The 27,311-nt window shown below is 39.7% G+C and overlaps 1 protein-coding gene across 2 annotated transcripts in view; it reads left to right on the forward strand.

Annotated features, from left to right (window-relative positions):
• ABHD2 (abhydrolase domain containing 2, acylglycerol lipase) overlaps nucleotides 1–26,669 on the forward strand; it is a 48,081-nt gene extending 21,412 nt beyond the window's left edge. Inside the window, exons 3-11 of one of the 2 annotated variants that reach the window (XM_063445638.1) lie at nucleotides 1,050–1,243; nucleotides 4,317–4,492; nucleotides 9,680–9,847; nucleotides 12,652–12,835; nucleotides 16,754–16,846; nucleotides 18,691–18,801; nucleotides 23,589–23,658; nucleotides 23,859–23,943; nucleotides 24,561–26,669. In XM_063445638.1, the coding sequence (XP_063301708.1) occupies nucleotides 1,050–1,243; nucleotides 4,317–4,492; nucleotides 9,680–9,847; nucleotides 12,652–12,835; nucleotides 16,754–16,846; nucleotides 18,691–18,801; nucleotides 23,589–23,658; nucleotides 23,859–23,943; nucleotides 24,561–24,757 (1,278 nt within the window). In that variant the 3' untranslated portion in view covers nucleotides 24,758–26,669. Of the gene's footprint in view, nucleotides 1–1,044; nucleotides 1,244–4,316; nucleotides 4,493–9,679; nucleotides 9,848–12,651; nucleotides 12,836–16,753; nucleotides 16,847–18,690; nucleotides 18,802–23,588; nucleotides 23,659–23,858; nucleotides 23,944–24,560 lie in introns of both variants that reach the window. The other variant, XM_063445637.1, reaches the window with a different exon arrangement.
• Nucleotides 26,670–27,311: the final 642 nt, after the last annotated feature.

Below are 27,311 nucleotides of genomic sequence, written 5' to 3' on the forward strand. Positions count from 1 at the left end.
CTTCCCTGGTGGTCCAGTGGCATTGGCAGTTCAGTGGGGGGGGGGGGAGGGGGCTGGCAGAGCACTTACCTCTCCTGCAGCTCCTGTCAGCTCCCTTCTCCTCTGCGCCGGTCCGTGCAGCTCTTCTGTCAGCTCACACTGTAAGTCTCGCGAGAGCCGCACTATGACCCCGCGGCTCTCGCGAGACTTACACTGAGAGCTGACAGAGGTGCTGAACGGACCGCCGCGGGGGAGGAGAGAGCTGACAGGAGCTGCAGGAGAGGTAAGTAACCGCACACAGCCCCATTGTCTGTATTATGGCAATGTCAATTGCCATAATACAGACAGTGACTCGAGTATAAGCCGAGTTGGGGGTTTTCAGCACAAAAGATGTGCTGAAAAACTCGGCTTATACTCGAGTATATACGGTATGTGGTCTATGGATGCACCTGTGTGCATTCACAATGTCCGACTCTTGTTTAAAAAAAAAAAAATGGTTAGGGAACTTCATGGTAGTTAGTGTGTGTGTGTGTGTGTGTGTGTGTGTGTGTGTGTGTGTGTGTGTGTGTGTGTGTGTGTGTGTGTGTTTATTTTAAATTTTTTACTTTTTACTTTTTACTTTTTTTTGCTAGGGATTTATCTTTCATTTAGTAATTGCTTTCATTAAAGCTCCTCTGTCCTCTTTTGTCTCTAAACTTAAAACGTATATTTATTTGCAAGGGAAATGGTACTTTGCCCAGCACTGACAACTTTGTCAGCATGACCAGCCAAGTAATTTCATGCGTATCTCTCTTGCCTAAAAAAAATTCACCTCACCCCACCACCCCCCTTCTTTTTTTTTTATTCCCTTTAATCAAATATCTTGATATTGATGTGTCAGTCCTTTTCAACATCTGTGAAGCATGTATGAAAACCTGAACCGTAAGTTTGTCGTCCATGTTTTTCTGCATTGAAATCTGAAAACCTTTTGTATTCTTCAATCACAGCCTGCTAACATTATGGTCTGACGTCCTTTCATTTACAGATACTGACTGGTGTATTTTGTTTTGTTTGTTTTTTTTATAGTCAAGATGAGCGCGATGTTGGAAACAACCGAAATGCCTGCCGTCTTTGACGGAATGAAATTGGCTGCTGTAGCAGCTGCTCTATATATTATTGTACGCTGCTTGAATCTCAAGAGTCCTACGGCACCACCAGATATCCTTTATCAAGACTCGCCATTGACTCACTTTCTGCTTAAATCCTGCCCTTTGCTGACCAAAGAGTGAGTAGTTAATTGCCTTCACTACCAGCTCTATTTGACACATTGACGCATTGTACTGTGTGTTATCGGCTGCATTTGTTTATATGGAGTTTATATTGTATTTTTGCCCAAATCCCACCTTTATTAAATACAATTTTTTCCGTTCACCGATATACTTTATATTGCACTCCTGATGGCGTTCTACCACAAAAAGAATGATGTGGGTTATGGACTATTTTCTAAAACACTAATAAAACATTTTAATTTTTTTATTTTTATAAAATGGCTTACCAGCTGCGGAATAAGAAATGTTTACCTGTGCTGCTTGCTGGAGTGTTGATCATCTGCCTGTGCCTTGGGAACATTGCTTAGTCTGTAATTAATTTTTCAGTCTGTTTTAATTTACCAAACATGAAAACTGCAAAGCCTTGTAACAAATTAAAGCAACAGAAGAATATTTAACTGCTGTAGTTTCAGGAAAACCTGTATGTACTTAAATCTTAGAAAGACATGATGCAGCAGCATTTGTGTGTACGTATGTAACAATATGTATGTATGTATGCACATGTTTGTGTGGGTGTACATATAATGCTCAGTCCACTTTTAAAGTCAGAATGCCCCAATCATCAAAATAAAATTAAGTTGTTAAAGAACTCATATCAGTTTATTTCACAACACCATATCTCTGTTATCTTTTTTTGGTTTGGATTATAATGTACGGTATTTAAAATATTAATCGCTAAACTATTTTAGGGAACATTTTATTACGAACAGAACTTGGTAAGCTACCTCATCCTCTAATTCAGGCTTCCCCAAACTCTGGCACTCCAGATGTTGCTGAACTACAACTCCCATGATTCTATGAATGAAATAGATAGGCTGAGAATCATGGGAGTTTGGGAAAGCCTGCTCTAAATTAAGAATTGTAAGCTACCGTATTTGGAGCAGATGGTGACATTTTTACTGTAGGCTAACTATGCAGTAGATCAACTAAACTCAAGAATGAGACTTTGCTTCATAGGGAAAAAGCAAATGGAATCAAATTTCCATGTGCACAAACAGGAAATGTTAGTCAAATTTTGAGCTTTGTTACAGTAGTGAAGCTCACTTTGAAGATCTTGGTAAATAGCTGCTTGGGTGTTGTTTTTTTTTTTTTTTTGTAACTTGTTTTCAGCAATCTTTTTGGGCTATTACACTATATGTGCTGGTTTTGCTTTGTAGATATTAATTGAGCATAACATATGGACAGATTTTTTTAATATAAATTTTTTAATATAAAAATGTTTTAAAAAAAAAAAAAAAAAAATTTTTTAACCAAGTCATTTTAACCACTATTCATAATTCTTAAGCGTTAATTATTTACTAGTGTGTTCTACTGTGCAAACACAAAGCGGAAAACCATATACAATAAAAATGTGAGCTGTCTGTGTTTCCATGTATTATTGCTTCATTTGTCATTAAAATGCTTATTTAACCTGCGGTTTTGGCTTTTTTTCATATCTTCTCTATAATCTAACAGATGCCGTTCTTTCCTGTGTACAAATGCACCTCTTTTAGAAACACGCTCCAAGAAAATTCTTGAGTTTGGCCCTGTTTTGTCAAAGAGCACTTTACTCTGTTGTAGCATATACATAATAACATAATACTTTAGTATATTAAACAAAGGGAAGTTGAAGGTAGTTTTGCCAGTTAACATTTGTACATATTCATTGTTGCACTGCATGAGGAGCATTTTGTAGTTTTAGTGATACTGTCACATAAACCTGTGTTAATATTCAGCTGTGCTTGTCTAGAAAACCGTCTTAATGTAGGGTGGGGAACTGAGAGATGAAATTATTATTTTTCGTTATTTTTACTCTTTATATCCCTCACCTGTTCTACATCAATGGGGCTGTGGGCTAAGGCCAGCTTATATATGTCTAAAGTGTGGGTTCATTGGTTTGGTTCCTTTTCCATACAGTAGACCAGGGTTTGCCAACCCTCAGCACTCCAAATATTGTGGACGTCATCACCCATAATGCTAGCAAAGCATCATGGGAGGTGTAGTTTAAAACATCTGGAGTGCCGAAGGTTGCCTATCCCTGCACTAGACTTTAGACTTATGAGTAACCGTCCGACTTTGTTATGGTCTCTTCTATTACCGCTATTGAATAAAGTTCAGTGTATACCTACAGCGCTGGACATATTCAGTAACTTCAAGCCAAAACCGACATGTACTATGCATCCTCAAACTGTTGGTGATTCAAATTAAAAAACTGAGGTCCACATAAGTATGTGAATGGAAGTATCAATCAGTTCCGTTTTCTCTGAGCAGCTCCAGTCATAAAAATAGTAAAACACTGCATATCATAGTAGCAGCCATACAGTTAACCCCTTAAGGACCAAACTTCTGGAATAAAAGGGAATCATGACATGTCACACACGTCATGTGTCCTTAAGGGGTTAAACAGGTAGGGTCATCTCATGGTATGGGGCAATGGAAGACTGAGTTAGGCTGCTCTTTTTCATGCTTCAAGTGGATGGAGATCTAATCCTGAGTGATGGCTTTATGCGTGCCATTAAATCCTTCTATTGTTGCAAAATGTCTGCTTCTGTTATTTTTGTTTTTAATTATTTTTAAATTTCATCAAATCAATTGAGCAGCAGTACTTACAGTTGGTTCGTTTCCTCCATTCCCAGACCTGGAACGGTACTTTCTGATGCAAAGAAAAAAGGGCCGAATTTGAGCTCCACACCAATGCCCTCCTACCAGAGCTATAATGAGCATCTACATCTGAGGCCTCCAGTTGTGGCAACTGAAATATAGAAATCTTATTATAGAAAAGAGGTGCTTCTAAAAAGCATACAGTCACCTGTGTCTTGGAAGTAGCTTTTCCATAAAGTGGAAGCATTTTAAAAGCATTTACTCTACTGGTGTCAGTATGCTAAGCTTGAAGTTGAAAGTCAGAATGGCTGACCCCTTAAAGTACATTGTGTGTCTTTTGTCTCTAAAATCCTATACTGCCAGGGTCCCAATGTATTATCCAAGTAAACTTGTTCAACTGTAATGATATGCTGCTCTTCTTAACCATGTCTTTTTGTCTTTTGTAAAAAGGTACATTCCACCTCTGATCTGGGGCAAAAGTGGACATATCCAAACGGCTCTATATGGAAAAATGGGTCGGGTGAGCTCACCGCATCCATGTGGACTTCGCAAGTACCTTACCATGCCTGATGGAGCTACTGCAACATTTGACCTCTTTGAGCCATTGGCAGAACACTGCACTGGAGGTTGGTTAAAAAAAAAAAAAAAGTAAAGGCAGGTTCTAGAATACAATTTATTACCTACTCTACCTCTAGTTTACCTAGCATTGTCAATGTTAGGACAAAATAATTTACTGTGCCATACTTGGGACATGCAGCCATGTTGCCTGTATCTGTTCTTCTACAACAAAGTTTCTCAACCCATGGTACATGCACCATAGGCACGGGGTAGCCAAGAGCTGGCCACCTTGACGCACCCCAGAATGGAGGCCGTGAGAGAGCTGTAATCTGTATGCTCTTCCACTCTGAAGTGATGCTGGATTATGATGTCATTTTGGCCTCGGCATTACTAAACAGGGAGCAGTGCTGGAAGAACCCAGGTAAAGGATCCAATCCAGCTCTCACAAAAGTAGGGATGTTGGGTGGACTTAAATTTAAAATAAAAAAATTTATTTGTGTATGCGTCAAATCAGTGAGTGTGTCCGTTTCCTCTGATACACACATGGGACATGGACACACATTTACACTATGTCCTGTGTGTGAATGTCTTGTGTGTCAGTTTCCTATGTGTCAGTGTCCACGTTGTGTAAATATTGTGTATTATATTTTCATTTTGTGACTTTTAGACTTCAGATTAATAGTTCATAAACCCTTCCTTGCATACACAATATGCACACAATGTTATTTATAATATTCTTTCCTACCTTTAATCAGGCTGTTCTCCAATATAGGATTATCTTAAATACCAATGTGTAACATTTCATTTGGAATTTAAATCAATAGAAATTATTTTCTTGAAGGGGTGCTTTAAAAAAAGGTATTTACATTATTTATTTTATTTTTAAATGCAGGAGTACTTCTCCATAAAACATAGGGAAACACTGTTCTACAACAGTAGATTCCGGATTGCTCTACAGTGCAAAATAGGGTCATGCAACCTCACGCTCAGTGGCGGAGTCCTGTATCAGCCTTGCTTTATTCCACAGATCTACGACTTCTCCTACAGAAGAATATCGCTGCAGGTGCAGGACCCAGATGGTTTGACATCTGGACTGTGCAATGGTGCTTCTGGCACCATAACCACTACAATAGGCTGTAGTGGGTTTGGTGTTTGGAGTGCATATTTAATTCCTGCCTGTAGCCCTGTAAGACAGCACACAAGTGGATGAAAACAGGAGCAGGAAAATGGTTTATCTACAGTTTTGTGTTTACAGCCATTAAGCAAACAGAATTACATATCCACTTAATTTCCTTTGCATAATTTAATTAGGTTGTGCATTTGTTTTAACTACTTGCAACAGTGTCAGGCAAAACAGAGAGAGCAAAATAAAAGCTACAATATAGGTAAGGTAAATTAAACTGTTTTATAAAAGAAAAAATAAACCGTTCTAAACACATAGAAATAACACGCGCGAGGAATGATCTTTTCTCCTGTTAAGGCAACTTACACATTTGACGTAAGTTTCCTTTCTTTTCTTTGGAGGGTTTAACCAAAATCTTCACCTTGCAAGTGCCACAATAATGAAGAAGCAATATCAGGCAGATGCAATACCTACCTGCCTGCCCCATCTAAGAGTACATTCAGGGCAATTTATCATGCGTATCCTCCTCACTTGCACTCACTCCACAACAAATACAAATGGCATCGTCCTGTAAAATGCACAAAACTATATATAGTTCAAACTGCAGTCCATCTGACTTTTACCCACTGGCTGAGAGCATACAGCCCATAGGCAGGCATTTTGAACCACTATGGTCTAGTCTGAGGTTTAATATTCTCGCTAGCCATTGGCAAAGGAACATTTTTTGGCAAATGGAAATTTCCTCATGGTAAGTGTGCCATAGCCCATCCATGCTTGCATTGGAGACGAACTTTCAAGGCATGGCTAGTGGTGTAGAACGTGAAATTTTAGATTTTAATCAAGAAAATATTTTTAAGGGTGGGTGGATCAACACCCAGAACCAGTCAATAACTTATTTCTTCAACTAGAAATAAACCATGACTATATTTCATTTTGAGAATCCATGATCTGAGTTAATGACAACATTCCTACGTGGTTAATTACGAAGGTCTGAATGGCACCGTACAAAATGGGGTAAACCATCCACATGTGTACAGGACCATGCAGACTGCAAAATCCAGAAATATTGTTGATGCTATTTAACAATGTCCTGATTTTGTAACAATAAAAGGCCACTCTAAAATGTGCAGTTTTATCACACAGCACAATGCCACAGCTGTTGCAGGTTTTAAAGGGAGCGTACAATTTGCATTCTGACTGCAGAAAAAGTCCACCAGAGCAGTTGCCCATGAATTAAATGATAATTTCTCTACCATAAGTAGTCTCCAAAGGCATGTCAGAGAATTTGACAGTACCTCCAACCGGTTTTACAACCGCAGACTACGTATAATCACACCAGCCCAGGAACTCCACATCCAGCATCTTCACCTCCAAGATAATCTGAGACCAGCCACTGCAGTTCGTCGCAGTTCGTTGTCGTAACCCATTTGAGTGGGCAAATGCTCATATTTGATGGCGTCTGGCTCTTTGGAGAGGTGTTCTCTTCACGGATGAATCCCGTTTTTCACTGTACAGGGCAGATGGCAGACAGCATGTATGGCGTTGGGTGGTTGAGCGGTTTGCTGAAGTCAACATTGTGGAACGAGTGGCCAATGGTGGCGGTGTGGTTATGGTATGGGCAGGCGTATGTTATGGACAACGAACACAGGTGCATTTTATTGGTGGCATTTTGAATGCACAGAGATAGCATGATGAGATCCTGAGGCCCATTGTTGTGCCATTCATCTACGATCATCACCTCATGTTGCAGCATGATAATGTACACAATTCCTGGAAGCTGAAAACATCCCAGTTATTGCATTGCCAGCATACTCACCGGACATGTCATCCATTGAGCATGTTTGGGATGCTCTGTGTCGGTGTATACGACAGCGTGCTCCAGGTCCTGCCAGTATCCAGCATCTTCGCACAGCCATTGAAGGGGAGCGGAGCAACATTCCACCGGCCACAACCAACAACCTGATCAACTCTATGCGAAGGAGATGTGTTGCACTGCATGAGGCAAATGGTGGTCACACTATATACTGACTGGTATTTGGACCCCCCCTGTTCCCCCTAATACAGTAAAACTGCACATTTTAGAGTGGCCTTTTATTGTGGCCAGCCTAAGGCACACCTGTGCAATAATAATGCTGTCTAATCAGCATCTTGATATGCCACACCTGTGAGGTGGATGGATTATCTCGGCAAAGGAGAAGTGCTCACTAACAGATTTAGGCAGATTTATGAACAATATTTGAAAGAAATAGGCCTTTTGTGTACATAGTCTTAGATCTTTGAGTTCAGTTTATGAAAATGGGTTGTGTTTATCATTTTGTTCAGTGTATAATACACTTGCCTTCAGAAGTCTTTTTACTACAAAATTTTATGTTCTAAATAAAAATCCGAAATAATAATTGTAAAGGATTTTCCTATACTCACCTGTGTGCACTCAGTTAAATCCTCTCCCTGCTGTTTAAGTACTTTTGGACGTTTAGTTTTAACTGTGTTCGGGTAATGTATTCGTTCTACCGAACGGAGACCACCCTGAGTAGCAATCAGAATTTGGAACATTGAGAAAACTGCAACTTAATTGAGTGCTTCTAGGTGGCCGCCATTCGGCATACGTTCGTGGCGAGAACAAAGGATGGCGGCCATCGTAAATCGCCCGAATGCGGTCAGCGGGACTTACGCGTGAATTGCCTGGAACTGTTTTAGGCATGGCAACCACGCGAACGTCCGGTCATTATGGAAGTCCCAGCTGACTACTTTCCATTCAACGTATCAAACCGGCATTCAGGAGTTTTAATCTACCGAACAAGGGGAGCATTCTCATATAACAAGCTGCAACATTCGTATGGTAGTTTTTGTGTAATTAGGTGCGAAGGGAGACCGGCTCTTGCTGCTGACTTCATGGAACTCTAAATCGGATACCACCACATGGCGAGCCGGTCAAACTTCCACACGATGCGACACAGAAACTACCGAACTGATTTTCGTGAAATTTGGATATGTGACTCCCAGTATCCTCAGCTACCCAGGCATGTGATTGTTATATTTGTATGTTATGCAGAAAGTACTTTTCTAAAAATGTAAAAAATTTTAATATTTCTGGCCAGTAGATAGAGTTTAGTATGTTGCTGAAACTCCGTTATCTAACCTGGCCCAGAGGAGGAGTCTGCTATTGTATAAATTGAATGCCTGTTGCTTCCAGTAAATCAGTCTTGTTCCAGCATTAAGCTTTGGCTCATGTGTGGATTATTTGGCGATACCAGCGATATTTATTCCTGTGGATTATTGGGAATATTCTACTATTGGGGAAAAAGGGAATATTGGACGGGGATACAGTTTACTACCTTCACAATAATTAACCATATTTGCAATTATTTATTTTGAAATGGGTTTTAGAGTTAATGCCCCCTTGTCATCATCTCAGGGTGGTGTTTTTTTATTTTTTTTGGGGGGGGTCAGATGGCTAGGGTCCACCTACAGGGTGGACATAAAACTATATGTCCATGCCCTCTTATTTAATGAATTAGAGCACCCAGCAACATCCGTGAGAAGTCTCTAGGTCCTCCCCCTGAATATTTTAATTGGGGTCCCCACCTTCTGTCAATGGGTGTCGGGAATACTTGGTCTCACATCCTGAATATTATAATCGCTTCCACCTACTGACCAAGAGTGGAGATATAAGAACATGTTTAGCAGATGTGCTCAGATGGGGCATAGATATGTTTAAAACCTCCCTTTGCTTGTTGAGGGTCTTTTTTTTAGAGAGTATGTGTGTGTGTGTGTGTGTGTGTGTATGTATGTATGTATGTATATATATATATATATATATATATATATATATATATATATATATATATATATATATACATCATACTTTATTTACTACCTTGAGAGCTGTTACATGTTAAAGTGAACCTGTTATGACATTGAGATTGATGATGCCAAACTGTGTGTGTGATAGGAAGTAGATGCTTATGCATTCACTCTGCAAACCTATACCTCCTGTGCCGATACCACAGATCTGCATCTGCAAGTAGTAAACTGGGGGGAAAAAAATCTAATTTATTTAATTTGAACAAAATGACTGATAAACTTTTTCTAACATACATTGCTTATCCCTTTCTCCTGTTTGTCCATGCAGATAATGTCACCATGGTAATTTGTCCTGGAATCGCCAATCACAGTGAGAAGCAGTATATTCGTACATTTGTTGATTACGCTCAGAAAAGTGGCTACAGATGTGCAGTGCTAAATCACCTTGGAGCTTTGCCAAATATTGAATTGACCTCTCCACGCATGTTCACTTATGGTATGGGAACTTATTATTTTAATAGACATATATATTAGTCTGTCTCCACTGACTGACTTGTGTGTATTAATATTCTACTGCATTATTACTTAATATGACCTCCTGTATTCTGTAGATTTTCAAAAATGGTTTAGGGTTCACAAACTTATGGAGTGTGACTATCTAGCTATTCAGTATATCTATTCTATCTTAATGAAACAATATTTACAAGCAAATTCTTGTTGCCTAAAGTCACATGCCAGAAATGTATGCAGTTATTTTTTCCCTACAATTTCTTTCTGCGTACAGTACTGTCACTGCAGCTAAGGATTATTGTTAGGAATATGTCAAATGAGGGATACCCTTTACCCTTCACATCTCCCTTTACGCTGGTCTCTACGAAAACCTTATGTTTGAAGAACTCTTATGAAAGCCAAACTTGATTAAAGAGGATATCCTGGAATGCCTACTAAGAGAATATTGATTCTAATGAGCATGAAGTTGACATCTGGCAAACGGCATTGTAAGGCTGGTATGGTTTTTGGAGCTTACACAATCACATATCTGGTTGGCATAAATATATATTTTTTTAATTTTTTTTTTTGTTTGTTTTTTGGTCTTTTGTTTGCAGTGTTTTCAATTTATATATATTTTTTTCAATCACTTACAGATTATTTTTGGGGTGTTTGGCCTGGTAGTTGAATGCGGATTTCCTGAGCATGTTTCAGTTCGTGCAATGTGACCTGCTGGTGTCTTATCAGAATCCCTAATTCTATGTCGAGGGGAAAATAAGCCAGTGTTCTGCTTCCAAAATCCTATTTATATGAAACATTCCGTATTCTGGAGCTCCTCTTTTCTTTGGCTGCCCCCAGTTTACATGTACGGACTTGTTCCCTTCTCGTTAGGCATATTTGCTTAGCTTATCCTGGCACCAAGGGTGGGTACCCACCAAGGGTGGGTACTTGTCCAACACTCTTGTCCGCACTGTGTCACTGCAGTTTCCCACCAGGTGCACACACTTGTTTTACATGTTCGTCATGCCTTTTATGTAACAACTTGTATTGTATTATATACATATACTGACTGCTGTTCTATAAACCAGTACTGTCTTGGCAGGAGAAGGGACAGACGCAGTAGCAGGCTGAGATTTGGGCTCAATGTCTGGAACCTTGGCTCTCTGTACCTGTTAGAATGCAGTTTAGGAAAAGTAATACAAAATAAAATAATAATTTTTTCCTGATTTACAGACTACATAATATGTCTATTATTTCAGTTTATTTTTGTTTTTTGATGGTCACAACATACAGTTACAGTGCCATATAAGAGACTATTTAGTTTTTTTACAGTTAGCATTTTTTTTCCACAGCTTATTGGTCAGTCTGGTAAAGACACCAATGATGGAATAATTCCACCATGCAACGTTAAAGGATTAAACTTTGAATTGATGAACATTAAAATCCGATTGGCAACATTAAGGCAAAGATTAGCAGTTTGTGGTCTGGGTGCACTGTCCGTGTCATTTTAGTCCTGCAGCGCCAGCGTCTTCTAAATTCCACCATCGGAAGGCATTGACTCAATACTTTCCTATTGGGAAGGCCCAATGCACGCACGGCCTTCGCTGCGCAAGTGCATTAGATTCCCCTTATTGTCTGACATCGGAGGGGGAGCCCAATCAAACGCTGAAGTACCTGTATTCCTAACACTATAGTGTGCATGTTGTAACATCAATTCAAAGGTTTTCTTTTTTATATGGAAAAGCTGCATTTAGGCCGAATATTTTTTTCCCCTCTTTTGTTTACACTTTTTTGTAAAATATTAAATCCTCCACCCTAGAAGTTTCCCTGATCAAAAATTCACGGGATTCCATGCGCTAGTGAACTCGTCTATATTTTGGGGAATTGCCCCAAACGTAGGTCTGCTTTCTTGCACATGTTTGCTACCATTTTACCCTGAAGAAGACATCCCCCCGAAAATAATAAATAAAATGTCACGATTACTATATGACCCAACATGCAGAACTATGTAATGCACAATGAACAGGGAGAACGTATACCGGGCCGTAGAATGGCCAGACTTAACGTAAATAAAGAATGGTCAAAATACTAGCCGAGGTCAGGGAGACAGAAAGACACAATAAGGAAACAAGCCAAAAGTCAAGGATACCAGAAATACGGGGAAGTCAAAATAAAAGCCAAAGTCAAATACCATAAAGAACTAGAACAGGAACGCACTCTCTGTTAACCAACTAGTGGAAACCATGACAGAGCACTGACAAAATGCTATTTCGAGTTTAAATAACCCTCCTAAGGATATGATTGGTTGAACATAGTCTTTGACCTCAAAACGTGCATGTGCGTTGTTTGCGTGATGCCACACGCAAAGCGGTGCCATCTTTGTTGAGGACGGAGGCTGGTCTTCAAAGTTGCTTGGGACCGCATTCATTAGAAAACCGCACCAGTCTGGGATTGCTCCATGAGGGTGCTGAATGGCAAGCTGATTTGCCTTAGGTACGTTTTTATTACTTTTAACAGCGTGACAGCATCGATGCGGTCACGTTGTATGGAGGTGCGGGGGGACGTGACCCCCTAGTGTGTTTTGGGTATTTTGTTGTGTTTTTTTTGTTGTTTTTTTTAGCAAAAAATAATATAAGACCTGGTCTTATTTTCGGGGTAAAACTGTATTTGAACAAATCTATATTCTGCTACCCCATAGTTTCCTTCCTTCCTCCCCCCCCCCCTCCCTGCTGCTCAATTTGTGTTTTCTGTATTATGATGAGCATTTGCTTTAGTTTTTGTCTTCTCTTACGTGGTTTCTCTTTTTCCTAGGCTGCACTTGGGAATTTGGCGCAATGGTCAACTTTATTAGGAAGACCTTCCCTCAGAGCAAGTTGATTGTGGTAGGATTCAGCCTTGGAGGCAACATTGTATGTAAATACCTTGGAGAAACTGCAGCCAATCAGGAGAGAGTAATCTGCGCTGTTAGTGTTTGCCAAGGATATAGTGCTTCCCGGTAAGTGCTCCCATGGACATAGTGTGTGGTGGTTATTTGTTTTGCAGGCATGCGAGCAGTAATACACCAGAACATTAGTATTTTACAGAAAAAAGTACCGTATATACTTGAGTATAAGCCGACCCGAATATAAGTCGAGACCCCTAATTTTACCACAAAAAACTGGGAAAACTTATTGACTCAAGTATAAGACTAGGGTGGGAAATGCAGCAGCTACTGGTAAATTCCTAAATAAAATTAGATCCCAATAAAATTACATTAATTGAGGCATCAGTAGGTTAAATGTTTTTGAATATTTATTTACAGTGTGTGTATATGAGTGCAGTGTGTGTGTGTGTGTGTGTGGTGTGTGCATATAATGAATGCAGTGTGTGTGTGTGTGTGCTTGTGTGAATGCAGTGTGTGTGTATATAATGCAGAATGTTGTGTATATAATGCAGAATGTGTGTGTGTGTGTGTGTGTATATATAATGAATGCAGAATGTGTGTGTGTGTTTGTGGAGTGTGTGTATATAATAAATGCAGAATGTGTGTGTGTGTGTGTGTGTGTGTGAATGCAGTTAGTGTGTATATGATGCAGAGTGTGTTTGTGTAGTGTGTGTAAACTGGGTGGGGGGAGGGCATTTTTATTATTTTATTTAATTTTTTTATCCTTGCTTGTTACCTGGCCAGGGCGGGGGCTATGACATTCCCTGGTGGTCCAGTGGCATGTAATGAGCAGTGGGGGGAGTCAGCAGCAAGCTGTTACTTACCTTCCTAGCAGCCCCCTTCAGCTCCCCTGTGTAAATCTCGCAGTAACTCGTGGCAATGCTCTGGCGGCCGCGAGATTTACATAGGGGAGCTGCAGGAAAGGTAAGCAACAGCTAAATAGTAAACAGTAAATTGCCATAATACAGACACTCACTCGAGTATAAGCTGAAGAGGGGGGGTTTCAGCATAAAAAATCTGCTGAAAAACTCTGCTTATACTCAAGTATATACGGTGAGTGTAATTTCATCAGCTGAAGGAAAGATATTCGATATTAAATGTAATATTTAGTGTTTACTATACGGCAACATTTGTGCTGATAGGAAGTCTGACAGATTCTTGTAAGGCTGATTTTTGTATATTTAGTTTATTCATGTTTAGAAGCATGGCTTCATCTTAAATCAAGCACAATGTATTTTAAACCTTGTTACTGTGTTAAGGGGATTTCAGCCACGCAGGAATTGTACATCTAAAGTTCTCTACTCCCCCTTGTGGCAGTTCTTCTGTTGCTCTTTTATGTTGGCTGTTACAGTCAATCAATGTGTATTGACGTAATGAGCGTTAAAAAAACAAATCTGTTTATTAAACTGCTTATTATCATTGGGATCAGTAAATCAGCTGATCCCCTGCAAGTAGGACTTTCCATGTTGGGGAGTTGAGAATTTGCTGCTGATCAAAAACAAATCTGATCTTGTAATGATATTGCTTGACATCTGTTATATTCTACATCTTATCCTCCTAGTTGCATTTGTGTTCGTTTGGAATTTCCTGGGAACAACTGGTAGCATTTCAAATAATTCAAATTAATAAAAAATGGTACTGGCCTTTTAAATACATAGTAGATTTTAACATTGCAACATACAAAGATGAAAAGGCTGGAGATAGTGACTGCAATATTTAAAGGAGAGAGAGAGAATTTGACTATTTAACCCCTTAAGGACCAAACTTCTGGAATAAAAGGGAATTATGACATGTCACATGTGTCCTTAAGGGGTTAAGGAACACTCCAAAAAAAATACATTTACGTCTAACGTTGGAATGTTGAATTTATTTTTATTTTTTTAGATTTAGGGCCCCCCAGAATGTTACTCTTCTCTCTGCAACTTTGCTTCAGCTCAAGGAAACCATTTCTAATGGTGATCTCTTGGCCATTCTAGGGCTTTACATAGAGACGTATTGGGACACCCGGTGTATTAGAGATCATCACCACAATCTGCCAGCATTGCTTCTTAGGGAAGCTTTGAAACCAGTTCATCTTTATGGGAAGCCCTCACTTCCACTTTGAATGAGCTTTGAGAGCAAGTGAGGAAGGTAAGCATCCCATCGGTCTGGTTGATGGGCAGGTGTTACAAAGGGAGTTTGTAAGAGTGCTGATTTCTCTTGAAATTGCCTTGAAAGGGACACTATAGGTACCCAGACAACCTCAGCTCATTGCAGTGATCTGGGTGCACTGTCCCAGATCACTTAACCCTGCAAAGGTCATTATTGCATTTTTTTTTTTTAAAGAAACTGTAATAATTTCCTTTAGGGGTTAATTTAACCTCTAGTGACTGTCTAGCAGACCAGACTTTTGGTTGCCTAACTGATGCTGGACATCCTCACGCTGTGCAGAGGGGTGTCCAGCGTCACACAAAATCCCATAGGAAAGCACTGTATTGCCATTGCCATTGCCATGAATGTGCATTAGATCTCCCCCGTTGGCTGACGACGGCGGGGAAGGAGCAACACAGGAGGACATCGTCCCTGGAGACAGGTAAGTGACAGAAGTGGAGGAGGAATCTATAGTGCCAAGAAAACAAGTTTGCCTTCCTGGCACTATAGTTTCCCTTTAAGGTTGGAGAAGAACAAATTAGGGCCTAGGTGGGTGATGGCACATGCACTGCAGTGGAAAGGACATTACAACCAGGGAACTTTGTCAGCGTTTGTTTTTGGGGGGGAGGGGATAGGGCGGGTTTGTGGCTTGCATATTGGAACACATAAAAAAACAAAGTTGTTTGAAAGACTAATGACAAAATCTGTAACGTTTCTAAAAAAAAGTTTCAAAAATAATTAAACCATAAAAAGTCATATTTTTTTCGGTAGCAGAATTTAGAAAAACCCAATCGAGAAATGTTTGATTATGTAGTACGTGTACAATGTTACATCTTTGTACTCAACCATGAATTTCTCTCAATCTAAAATGCAACACAAATTATTAGTTTCCTTTTGTCAAGCTTTAGTATTTTCAGGATTGGATTTTTGTTCCAAAGGCCACAATAGCAGAGTTTGACCACTTTGAATAGGGCCTGAAAAAAAAACCCGAACTGATAAAACATTGATTATACCTTATGTGCATGCTTAATTTAACTTTACTTTGTTGTTTAAAATAACTCCTGCTTTTGTAAGATTCTTTTTGTAGCGAAAACTTGAAAATATCCTTTTGAGATCCTAAGAAATATCAGGAGCTGCAGTTAAATTGACACTATAGTCACCTGAACAACTTTAGCTTAATGAAGCAGTTTTGGTGTATAGAACATGCCCCTGCAGTCTCCCTGCTCAATCCTCTGCCATTTAGGAGTTAAATCCCTTTGTTTATGAACCCTAGTCACACCTCCCCTGCATGTGACTTGCACAACCTTCCATAAACACTTCCTGTAAAGAGAGCCCTATTTAGGCTTTCTTTATTGCAAGTTCTTTTTAATTAAGATTTTCTTATCCCCTGCTATGTTAATAGCTTGCTAGACCCTGCAAGAGTCTCCTGTATGTGATTAAAGTTCAATTTAGAGATTGAGATACAATTATTTAAGGTCAATTACATCTGTTTGAAAGTGAAACCAGTTTTTTGTTTCATGCAGGCTCTGTCAATCATAGCCAGGAAAGGTGTGGCTAGGGCTGCATAAACAGAAACAAAGTGATTTAACTCCTAAATGACAGTGAATTGAGCAGTGAAATTGCAGGGGAATGATCTATACACTAAAACTGCTTTATTTAGCTAAAGTAATTTAGGTGACTATAGTGTTCCTTTAACCTGTATTTGGTATGGGTACTTGGACGTGAATTAAGGTTAAAGCAATGCTTTTTGTTCTGGGATGTTAAGCGCCTACATGTTTTTGTAGCTTGAGGCCATTCTGTTACCAAGTATTCGTTTTTAACAGCCCACTGACTGCTTGTGATTTGTGGCTTTTTTGACAGGGCACAGGAAACCTTTATGCAGTGGGATCAATGCCGAAGGTTTTACAACTTCCTCATGGCAGACAACATGAAGAAAATCATCCTTTCACATAGGTACCGCACTAGAGCTTCTTTTTTTGTTTGTTTTTTTACTTTATATAAGCAATTAATCTGGTCTAGTCAATTAGTTGGATTCAAATAAAAAGTGTATGTGGACACTATAGTAATTCGATTTTTTTTTTGAAGCTGTAATGTATGTAGGTGCCAAATTCATCACAGGGATCTAAAATGAATCAGGATAATCAAACTTAAAAAACAAAACAAAAAAAAAAATATATATTTTAACTTCTTTGATCGACTAATTTGTAGACACGGGAGTAAAATTAGAGGAACACTATAAGCACCATAACCACTCCAACTGATTAAAGTGGTAATGGTGTCTGAAATAAATAGGTGCCAGGCCCTGCATCACTGCTAATTGGTTTGCTCCTGTTTAGCAGAGATGCTTGCTCCCCTGCATCCTATCCCCCTATTACAATATGGTGGAGGAATTGTTTTGGCCTGCCACGGGCTATATCATTTGAGGCTCATTCTTTTGGAACAGCCTGCCTACCCCTGTCAGACTCTCCCCTGGTCTTCAATCCTTTAAGAAGTCCCTCAAAACCCATCTTTTCAGGATTGCTCATGGCCTCCAAGAGTAACTTCTATCTCTCAAACCTTACTCTCACTCTCTCCTATAGGCCCACATTCCACTCTCCCCTCCAGTTCTGCTACTTTCCCACCATGTCTATTTGCTGGCTCCCTCAATACCCTTCCTATTGTGTTTTTATACCCCACCTCCTGTAGACTGTAAGCTTGTTTGAGCAGAGTCCTCCACTACCTATTGTTCCTGTTACATTTTGTTATTGTCTCATTTGGTAAATTCCCCTTTTAATGTAAAGCGCTGCGGAATAAGCTGGCGCTATATAAATACCATTAATAATAATTATAATTATTTCCAAAATTGACACAGTGATTAACTGAGAGCACTGTCAATTCCCCAATACCTGGTGGGAATTAATATAGTGTGAGGCAAAGCCATCATATCAAAAATGTGGGGGGGGAAGGGGGTCATAAATGTGTGGGGGTGCTAGGCTGCAGGAGATAAAGCATCTCTGCAATGCAAGGAGTCAAACTGTTTTAACAATGGATTGGTTTAAATTTTTACCTGTGGTCCACCAAATGATGCTTCCAACCTCCACTTTGCCAGAAGGAGAGATGGATGCTTAGGAGCTTCTGCTAGCTCTCCTGAGTAAAGTCTTGTACCGCTAGGCCTAACTCAACAAAGAGTGCTTCCAGCAGAGAGGAGTCAGGAAACCGCAACTGGCAGAGTCGAAGTAAGAAATCAAATCCACTGCTTGACTCCTCACAATGGTGGTGGAGGAGGTCACACAAGAGCATTCCTGGCACCATAACCACTTCAGTTTTTAAACATGGTTTCTATAATATGTTGCTGTATCAAAGTATTGTCCAGATAATATGCTTTTATGTTTGTACGATGAGGAGACATAAAAGGCATGTTTGTTCAAGGTTGAGAATAAGAAAGCACATCACATCAGTGGATGCTAATTACATCTGCAACAGTATACATGTTCTTCTGGAGTTTGTGATAGTGTGTTCTTTTTGGAAGGTCTACTTCAAATGAACAGATTATATTCTTAAAAAGATCAAGCGGTTATGTGAAGATACTCTGCACCATGGGGTATCTGTATCCATTCGTGGTTCTGTAATTATTTTTGTATCCAGAGGAGTGTTGAAAGAGATGGAGGCAATATTCACAAATGCATGCCGTGTAAGCCGCAATGGGTAAAACTATGAAGGATTTATAACTCGGAGCTGGTTCATTCTTTTTTTACAGCTTGATTCTGCAACACATACATTCTCATGTGTTTAAGAAATATCTTTCTCTTTTTAACCAGACAAGCTCTCTTTGGTGACAACAACAAAAACAATCAAGTTTTTGAAGACTCCGTGTTGAGTCGACTTTATACAGCAACATCTCTCATGCAGATTGATGACGTTGTAATGAGGTAAGAATATGCATTTTGGTCTACACAATCTGTAAATTGATTGCTTTCTTAATCTGGTGATAGTTGAAGACGTGTCATAATATGCCATTTGGAGGTCAGTTTCATTCCACTGTGAAAGGTGAAGACCTTTTACTTCTACCCTTTCACACTTACCTTCTCCTTAGGCCTATTTCTTGTACTGACTAATTAACAGAACCTTTTATAATTATTAATTGTAACATAGCAGTCACTTAGCTAGATATAGCCACAGATGTCCAACAGGTTACACTTCTGTATCAGCAGGGTGAGTGAAACCATGAATGAATTTGTGTTTCCTCCTCTTCTCGGGGAATGGACTTCCAACTTTACCCAGGTGCTAACACAGTGAAAATTAAAGGATCACTATAGGGTCAGGGACACAAACACCACCATCTAGTTCCCCTGGACTCCTCATGCCTCCATAAATATAGCAAAATCTTACTGCATTCAAGCCCGAAGCTGTAACTCTGCATGGTGTTTGCCTCAGAAAAACAAGCAGTTTGCTGACCTCATCAGAAGTGGTAGCCTGATCCAATCACAATGCTTCTCCATAGGATTGGCTGAGACTGACAAGGAGGCAGATCAGATGCAGAGCCAGCATGATTCAAACACAGCCCTGGCCAATCAGCATCTCCTCATAGAGATGAATTGAATCAATGAATTTCTATGAGGAAAGTTCAGTGTCTGCATGTAGAGGGAGGGAATACTGAATGTTTGGATGCATTTTAGGCAGCCATGACCCAGGAAATATCTCAAACAGCCATCTGAGGAGTGGCCAGTGAAGTTATCACTAGGCTGTAATGTAAACACTGCATTTTCTCTGAAAAGAGAGTGTTTACAGCAAAAAGCCTGAAGATAATGATTCGACTCACCAGAACAAATTCAATAAGCTGTAGTTGTTCTGGTGACTATAGTGTCCCTTTAACATCTGTAAGGTTAAAAACTAAATGTGGAAATAATAAAATATATATTAAAATATACATGCAATATTTTTTTAATATGTTTATTTTTAATAGATTCAGCTCACTTCCCTTTTAAAAAATTTCAAGTAAAAGCCAAAACAATAAATTCACCTTTATTCCAGCATCAAGATGATCTCCTCTTGGCAGTCGCTCCGTCCTATATCTTGCTTTATGATTTCTTTCCAATCTACCACATCTCATAGACATGCAATTGCTTCTCTATGAGAAACATTAACTGCATTCAGCGTCATAAGGCTGCATGTAATGACATAAAAAATTAAGTAGTTTGTTTTTCAAAGTTCTTTACTAGAGCAGTGGTTTAGGCAAAATGTAAACATTCCACCTTCTTAGAAACAGTAATGCTTTACGTTGCTTGACAAAATCGCTTCAGTAAGGTGAAGTGGTTTTGGTGCTTGGGTGTCCCTTTGAGTGCATTTGAGGATTTTGACCAATTATACATGCTGTTTTTATCCACATTATTGAGAAATTGACAAAAAAAAATGTTTGTAGCTTTTTACAGAATTGTGAAGCTTTAGTCTCACATACCCTTTTCACAAAAGCAACTTCCTTTTAGTGTAGTAAAAAAGTGTAGTACATGCTCAGCTCTGCAAATGAAAGATCTGTGTGACCGGAGTTGGTGACAACATTGCTCCACCCCAGGAAGATATTTTGTGAAAAGTGGAGATGGGTAAGGAGGTGGAAGTTTGTGTTGGCATTTTTATTTATTTATTTTTTTGAACAAGCGGAAAATACAGTGAATTTGTGGCCAAAAGCAAACTATATAGCCTTAAAGTTGGGTCGATTCCCAGGGTGTTCAAATAAGCTTATAATATGTCCACAGTGCATGTAGGAAAAATTTAAGAATGGCACCCAAAGATTCCTGCATCAGAACCACTTCAATAAACTGTAGTAGTTATGGTGTTTAGAATATCCTTTTGCATTTTTGGGACCTAAGTCAATCATACATAGACTAAATGGGAATTCAGAAATAGATTTAACATGTTTAAAAATGATGTCGTACTATTCAGCATTTGTTTAATATTTTTTAAATAGCTGTTTGAAAGTTTGATTTGCAATCCACATAAAAATGCACAATTGAGGATTATGTTAGCTTTAGTGTACTAATAATCTTAATTTTAATAATGACAGGAGGCGAGTATTTTGCATAATCTTTCTTTACAAACTCCATAGCGGCAAAGAAAAGTAATGAGAAAACTGAAAACCAATCACAAGCATAGGTTATAAGAGGCATGTCTCACTGCGACATCACAAATCCATTAAACAACTAAACCATAGAAGAACACGATGTGGTAAACTTTAAACATGAACAGGGTGAAGAAGGTCCAAACAAAAAGACATTATGGATTCAACTGTATGTTCCAATTAAAATGACGAGGAAGATCCCATCGAAGAAACACTTTGGGTTCAACTGTGGGTTCCAATTAAACTGAAAAGAGAATATAAAAAGTTTTGGTCTCCAAAAAAGGCTGTATTAAAATGTATACCCTGACTGTCTATACTACGTATAATACATATAGTACAATCCTGTCCTCTCCTAGCTAGTGTAACTAACTAAAACAAACTCCCGTACTAAGTGACAACGTTAGTGTAGGCAATACAAAGTATGGACACAACATAAAGGAAAACCATAAGCAAAGTAATCAAAAACAAAGGGAGGGAAATAGTCAGAGAAACGACAGGGGGGTGAGAGGAATACTCTCCTCCTGTCATCATTAAGATTATTAGTACACTAAAGCTAACATAATCCTCAATTTTACCACATGACAGGAGGCTTAATTTTTTTGCAGTTTCAACGCTGAGATAAAAGAGCAAAAGCTGGATTTGACAGAGGTCGGAAATAGAACGTCCCGAAAAGTAGATTCTCTCGTCCAATCCGCAGCCTGTAGAATGTCTGGAAGTGAGGCCCCTGACGAGAAGGCGGAGTGTGCTCCAAAGGCCTGATCAATCCCAGCCAGAGAAAGCAGCCAACTTAGTGACCGAAAATGGACCATATGGGCGAACGTAAGAGACGAGAAGTTGACGAGAGGAAGGAGACCGCAACGTTGTGGTAGCTTCCACATAGCAACATAGAGTGGAGACCACACAAAGCTGTGGATCTAAAGGAAAAAAAAGGGATAGAAAAGTAAGGAAGAGTTAGATTTGGTGCGGGGTAAAACTTGAAAGGTAACCCCCGCTGTGCAAAAGATAAACGCATCAGCGTCGTCCTTGGTTTTCTGGTTTTTGCCTTTCCAGTGGCGTTTGGGAGGTCCTGATCGTTCTCTGGAGGAGTCAGAGTCCTCCGAATCTGCCACGTAATTGGCTCGTTTGGGAATGGGCTTGGCAGTATTGTGTTCCGCCTGAAACGTCTTGGAAAAGGCCTTCTCCGTAGAGGCAGCAACCGCTGCTGTGATCATGGCCTGCAAGTCTGATGGGGTCTGTGTCTCTTCCATGGTGACTTGCTACAATCGCTCGAGGCTAACCCGGTGGTATTGGCGTGAGGGCAGTAGTGTAGTAGCACGGAGGGTAGGAGAGGCCTGGGGACCAGGTGTTGGTATGGAAATAGGTACCGGAGGACCTGTACTAATTGTGGCCTGTAAGCCGGTACAAGCAGATGGAGAATGTATGTAATAACTGGGACTCACCCAGGAGTTCGGAATCCTGCATGAACCTGTCCGTTCAGCAGCACATAAATGGGGACTCACCCCGACCAGAGTAAGGGATAAACCCAACTGGCTTGAACCAACCCCTAGTGCAGAGCACTAACCTGGACCTGGTCCCACCGATATCCCTGAGAGTGAGTGCGGAAATAGACTCTGAGCAGTAATGCTTGAAAGGGCACAGCTGAATGAAGCGTAGGCACATCAAGATAGCCGCTGGACTGCACGTCCATGAAAAACGCTGGAATTTAAGCACCTCCCCGAAATGCGAGAGGGCAAGGAGTCCGTGTATCGCATGCTCACCTAGTAAAGCTTGGCTTTCGCGAGCGAACAAAATAGCTGACCGTGAGAGCCTAGAACCCGGCGTTTGCGGCTAACTTGTTAGACGAACGCGCCTCTTGCTTACGAACGCCTGGACGCAGGCTGTCATAAGAGAGTGGCTGTTCGGTTCTCGAAGTGGTTAGTTCGGCGGGAAAAAACACCAAACTGGGCAAAAGATCCGCAGAAAACAGTGGAAAGGGGGGGCCCCGCAGCGCGAGGGCACAAAACCGGGACCAGGAATAGGCAGCGTCCCCCAAAGAAACGGGCAGGCAAAAGGGTCAGCAGGAGAGCACCAAGGACCCCAATAACAGAAAGGGAGATACCTGAGGTAAAACAGGTAGGGATATGAAAGACCTCAGAAGGGAGGTGATAGTAGCCACCCAAGAATGGTCAGAAAAAGTGTAATAAACGGCAATATTCTAAAGACAAATAAGTAAAGGAGGAAACAAACGTAGAGTAAAGGACAGAGAGAGGATAACCAAAACTCTGTACTTATCTTGTGAAGGAGTAGCAAAGAAAGAGGAATCGCTGCAGTGAGACATGCCTCTTATAACCTTTGCTTGCTTGTGATTGGTTGCCATTTTTCTCATTACTTTTCTTTGCTGCTATGGAGTTAGTAAAAAAGATTATGCAAAATATGAAGCCTCCTGTCATGTGGTACAATTCTATAAACGTGCGGGCACACACACGTTGTGACTTTAGTAACCATTTTTTTATACAAATTTTAAACCCCTCATCAGTATTGTATGTATCACTAACTTGATTTGCTCAGAAATTAGTGCAGATTTGTTACGTTTTTTTTTTTTTTTTTTCTGCTTTCCATTTTTAGAAAATTCCATGGTTACCAGTCCCTCAAGGAGTATTATGAAGCAGAAAGCTGTGTTCGTTATCTAGCCAATGTAAGTTAGTACCAAGAATAAAAGGGGAAACATGCGGAACATGATTTATGTATGCAATCATTACATATATATGTATATATATTTTTTTTTCTAAATTTTTATCTAAATTAACTTGTGTGCGGTTCTCTTTTTTTTTTTTTTTTTTTAATATAATTAAAATAAAATTAGGTTTTCTTCCTCCAATATTTCTACTCTTTCAGATCCATGTTCCCCTCATGCTGGTTAACGCAGTGGATGATCCACTAGTGCACGAAAGTTTGTTATCCATTCCAAAGTCACTTGCTGGTTCGTATACTTCAGTGTTATCTTTACTATTCCACAGTGGCAATATTTATGTAGTCTCAACAATATTCTATTCTTATCCAATCTGTCAGTGTTATACGAAGTGCATTGGGTTGTCTGTACTATAGCGCACATTGGTTCAACCAAGCTAGTCTTGTGAAGCATTGTTTACGCTGTTGTTAAAGAAACAGTCCTTCTCTCTGTCAAATGTCATAATTTACTGAGCATTTTTTTTCTGGAGCTACTAGAGCAGGCATAGGCAACCTTTGGCACTCCAGATGTTTTGGACTACACCTCCCATAATGCTTTGTCAGTATTATGGGTGTAAAAGCATTATGGGGGATGTAGTCCACAACATCTGGAGTGCTGAAGGTGGCCTATCCCTGCACTAGAGTATTGTATTAGGGACTCAAAGACTGCAATATGTTTGTCTACTATTATGCAAATTATGTGTTTTATAATATAAATGAATCAACTCGTAAAGAGCTCTCAACGTCATCTGCATCAGTTATTCATTAGATGCCATTCCACATTGTATGAGTGCTGTAGAGTATATTGGAACTATTTTTTTTTTTATGAATTGATTTCTCATTGCGTTTTTCTTTCCTTCATCTTAACAGGTAAGAAAGAAAATGTCATGGTGGTACTGCCTCTACACGGAGGGCACCTGGGCTTCTTTGAAGGAGCTGTGCTTTTCCCAGAGCCATTGACCTGGATGGACAAACTTCTGGTGCAGTACGCTAATGCCATCTGTCAATGGGGGAAGAACAAATCTCAGTGTTCCCATGTGGAACAAGCAGAAACTGAGGACAAGTAAATTAAGCACTTTGGTCATCTCCTCAAAGACTCTTGCCTACAAATCTTCCTCCTCCACACAGTTTCTTAAAATGAGTTTTCTAGCTACTGTATGTTGTATAACTGGGTCTGCCTATATCAACTCTACAGTAGATCTACCAGGGAAGAGGCCATTTTTCCACTGTGAGCCTTTTCAGTTCATGTATTTTTTCATTTGTTTTTTTACTGCAGTGCTTTCTTATAGACTACTAGATTTATGCTGTTTTCAGGAACTGCAGGTTTATCACTTACATTTCCATATATATTTTGTCAAAGTATATTGAAATGTGCAGGTGTAATCTAGTTTAGAGGGGGAAAAAAATTCCTAATTTTTGTGAGAAACCATGAACTATGCCAGTAATTTTTCTGGGTGAGTCTTTGTACGTTAAATGACCATTTATATACAAGTATGAGATGCATTATCATCACTCATTGCACTAAAAGACCTTAGCACTTATATGCAGAAGGTTATGTTTAAGTGAGATTAGTTAATTTCTGGTTTGGTAAGCATTTTGTAGCGTCTTCTCTATAGTTCTCAACAAACTGAATTTAAAGGGACACCAAAACAAATTTAGCTTAATGACGCAGTTTTGTGTATGTATCATGCCCCTGCAGTCCCCTTTTCAATTATTTGCTATTTAGGAGTTAAATCACTTAGTTGATACAGCCCTAGCCACACCTCCCTGCATGTGACTTACACCCTTCCTAAACACTTCCTGATTGAAAGTGAAACCATTTTTGATGCAGGCTATGAGTCACAGCCTAAGCTAAAGTAGTTTGCGTGCGTATAATATCCCTTTAAGTATTCAAAAACTAGAGGAGACGCACCATATGTTTTTGTTTGTTTGTTTTCATCATCTGTATAACACAAAGGGAATGACAAACAATAGGTAAAACAGCACTTTTAGAAATATACATTTCACATACAATTCATGTTTTCCAATGTTCCCCAAAACATGTTTTCTGCTCTGTATTATTCCAGTGTTCACAAAAATATGTCTTCTGCTTTATATTTTGTTTCCCAAAGAGCGGGGTTGAAGTGGGGTGGGGGTTGTTTAAGGTGTATACTTAAAGAGTTGGGCAGTCCTGGATACTTATGTTATTACGTGACAATATGGAAGTTGAGCTTCATCTTTTGACCAGCACTTCTCAATCCAATTCTGAAGTCACATTTGTTGTTTTAAATTTAGATTGAGATTTCTAATTGAGCATAATTAGTTCTTAACTCATAAACTGGTGTTGGTTGCTGAATGTGAAATTGAGACATTCCTACCTTTGTTACTGCAAGTTACCAAGCAATTAGAGTGGCGTGTCAGTGTTGTAAATCCTAGCCACTGGTAGTGTGTGCAGGATGTCTTTTTAATATGTTTTTTCCAGAAAAGTGGAAATGCTCTTGGCTGGCAATCTGTCCCGCTTTCTCCCAGGTCTTCTTGTGATGGGAATTAACATCTTCCTTTTTGCCAGTGGTTTCCAAACACCTAGCTTAACACCAGTATGATATACTTGGTATCAGGATCCATAACAAAACTCCTGAATTCTTAAGGATGAATGAGAGGATGCTGTAGTGGATATGTTAGAAGTCAAACCTTTTGCTAATGGTTTGACAATTCACCTGGGGTCCATCTCCTCAATGAGAGCTGAACGCTCTCTGCATTTAGCTAGGCCTGGCAGTGAAGGGCTTAGCTGATTGGTTAAGAGCAATCAGCTGGCCCTGCACAACAGAGTTTAGTATAAGAAAGCTGCCAGAAGCTCCCTGCCATTTTGTCCTAGTATTACTGAAAGACCGCTCTTGATAAGGGTGTAAAGTTCTTTAATTGGCTTTTGCTGTAGATCTAGATATCTTGTTGTGCAAGAATTTCAAACCACATTCAGATGCTGCTCTCTTGAGCAGTAACTTCTAGCTTTTGTTATTTAAAATAAATTTTATATATATATATTCTCCCCCTCCTCCCCCTCTTTTTCTCTTTTTTTTTTTCTTTTCTTTCTTTATCAGTCTCAAGAGAAGCTGAACTGAGAAGTCATATCAACACTGATTTATCATGGGTATCCAGGACTTGGGCAATGACATAGTTTACCCAATACCCGCACATTACTGTTTACGGTTTATTGTGTAAATAGCAGGTGACGTTGCTTATATTGAAACATATATATGGGACTTTAGTTTTTGTCACAGTATGTTTTCAACTGGAAAGTAGAAAGTTATTTAAAATATTACTTTCTAGCACCATGCAAGAAAGATATACATTGCTTAACCCCTTAAGGACACATGACATGTCTGACACGTCATGATTCCCTTTTATTCCAGAAGTTTGGTCCTTAAGGGGTTAAAGGACCACTATAGTGCCAGGAAAACATACTCGTTTTCCTGGCACTATAATGCCCTGAGGGTGCCCCCACCCTCAGGGACCCCCTCCCGCCCGGCTCTGGGGAGAGGAAAGGGTTAAAACTTCTCCTCCTCTCCGCCTCCGATCCTCCCTTTCGGCTGAATGCGCATGCGCGGCAAGAGCTGCGCGCACGTTCAGCCGGTCTCACAGGAA

This window comes from Pelobates fuscus, chromosome 3 (genome assembly GCF_036172605.1).
Source record: "Pelobates fuscus isolate aPelFus1 chromosome 3, aPelFus1.pri, whole genome shotgun sequence".
Lineage (NCBI taxonomy): Eukaryota > Metazoa > Chordata > Amphibia > Anura > Pelobatidae > Pelobates > Pelobates fuscus.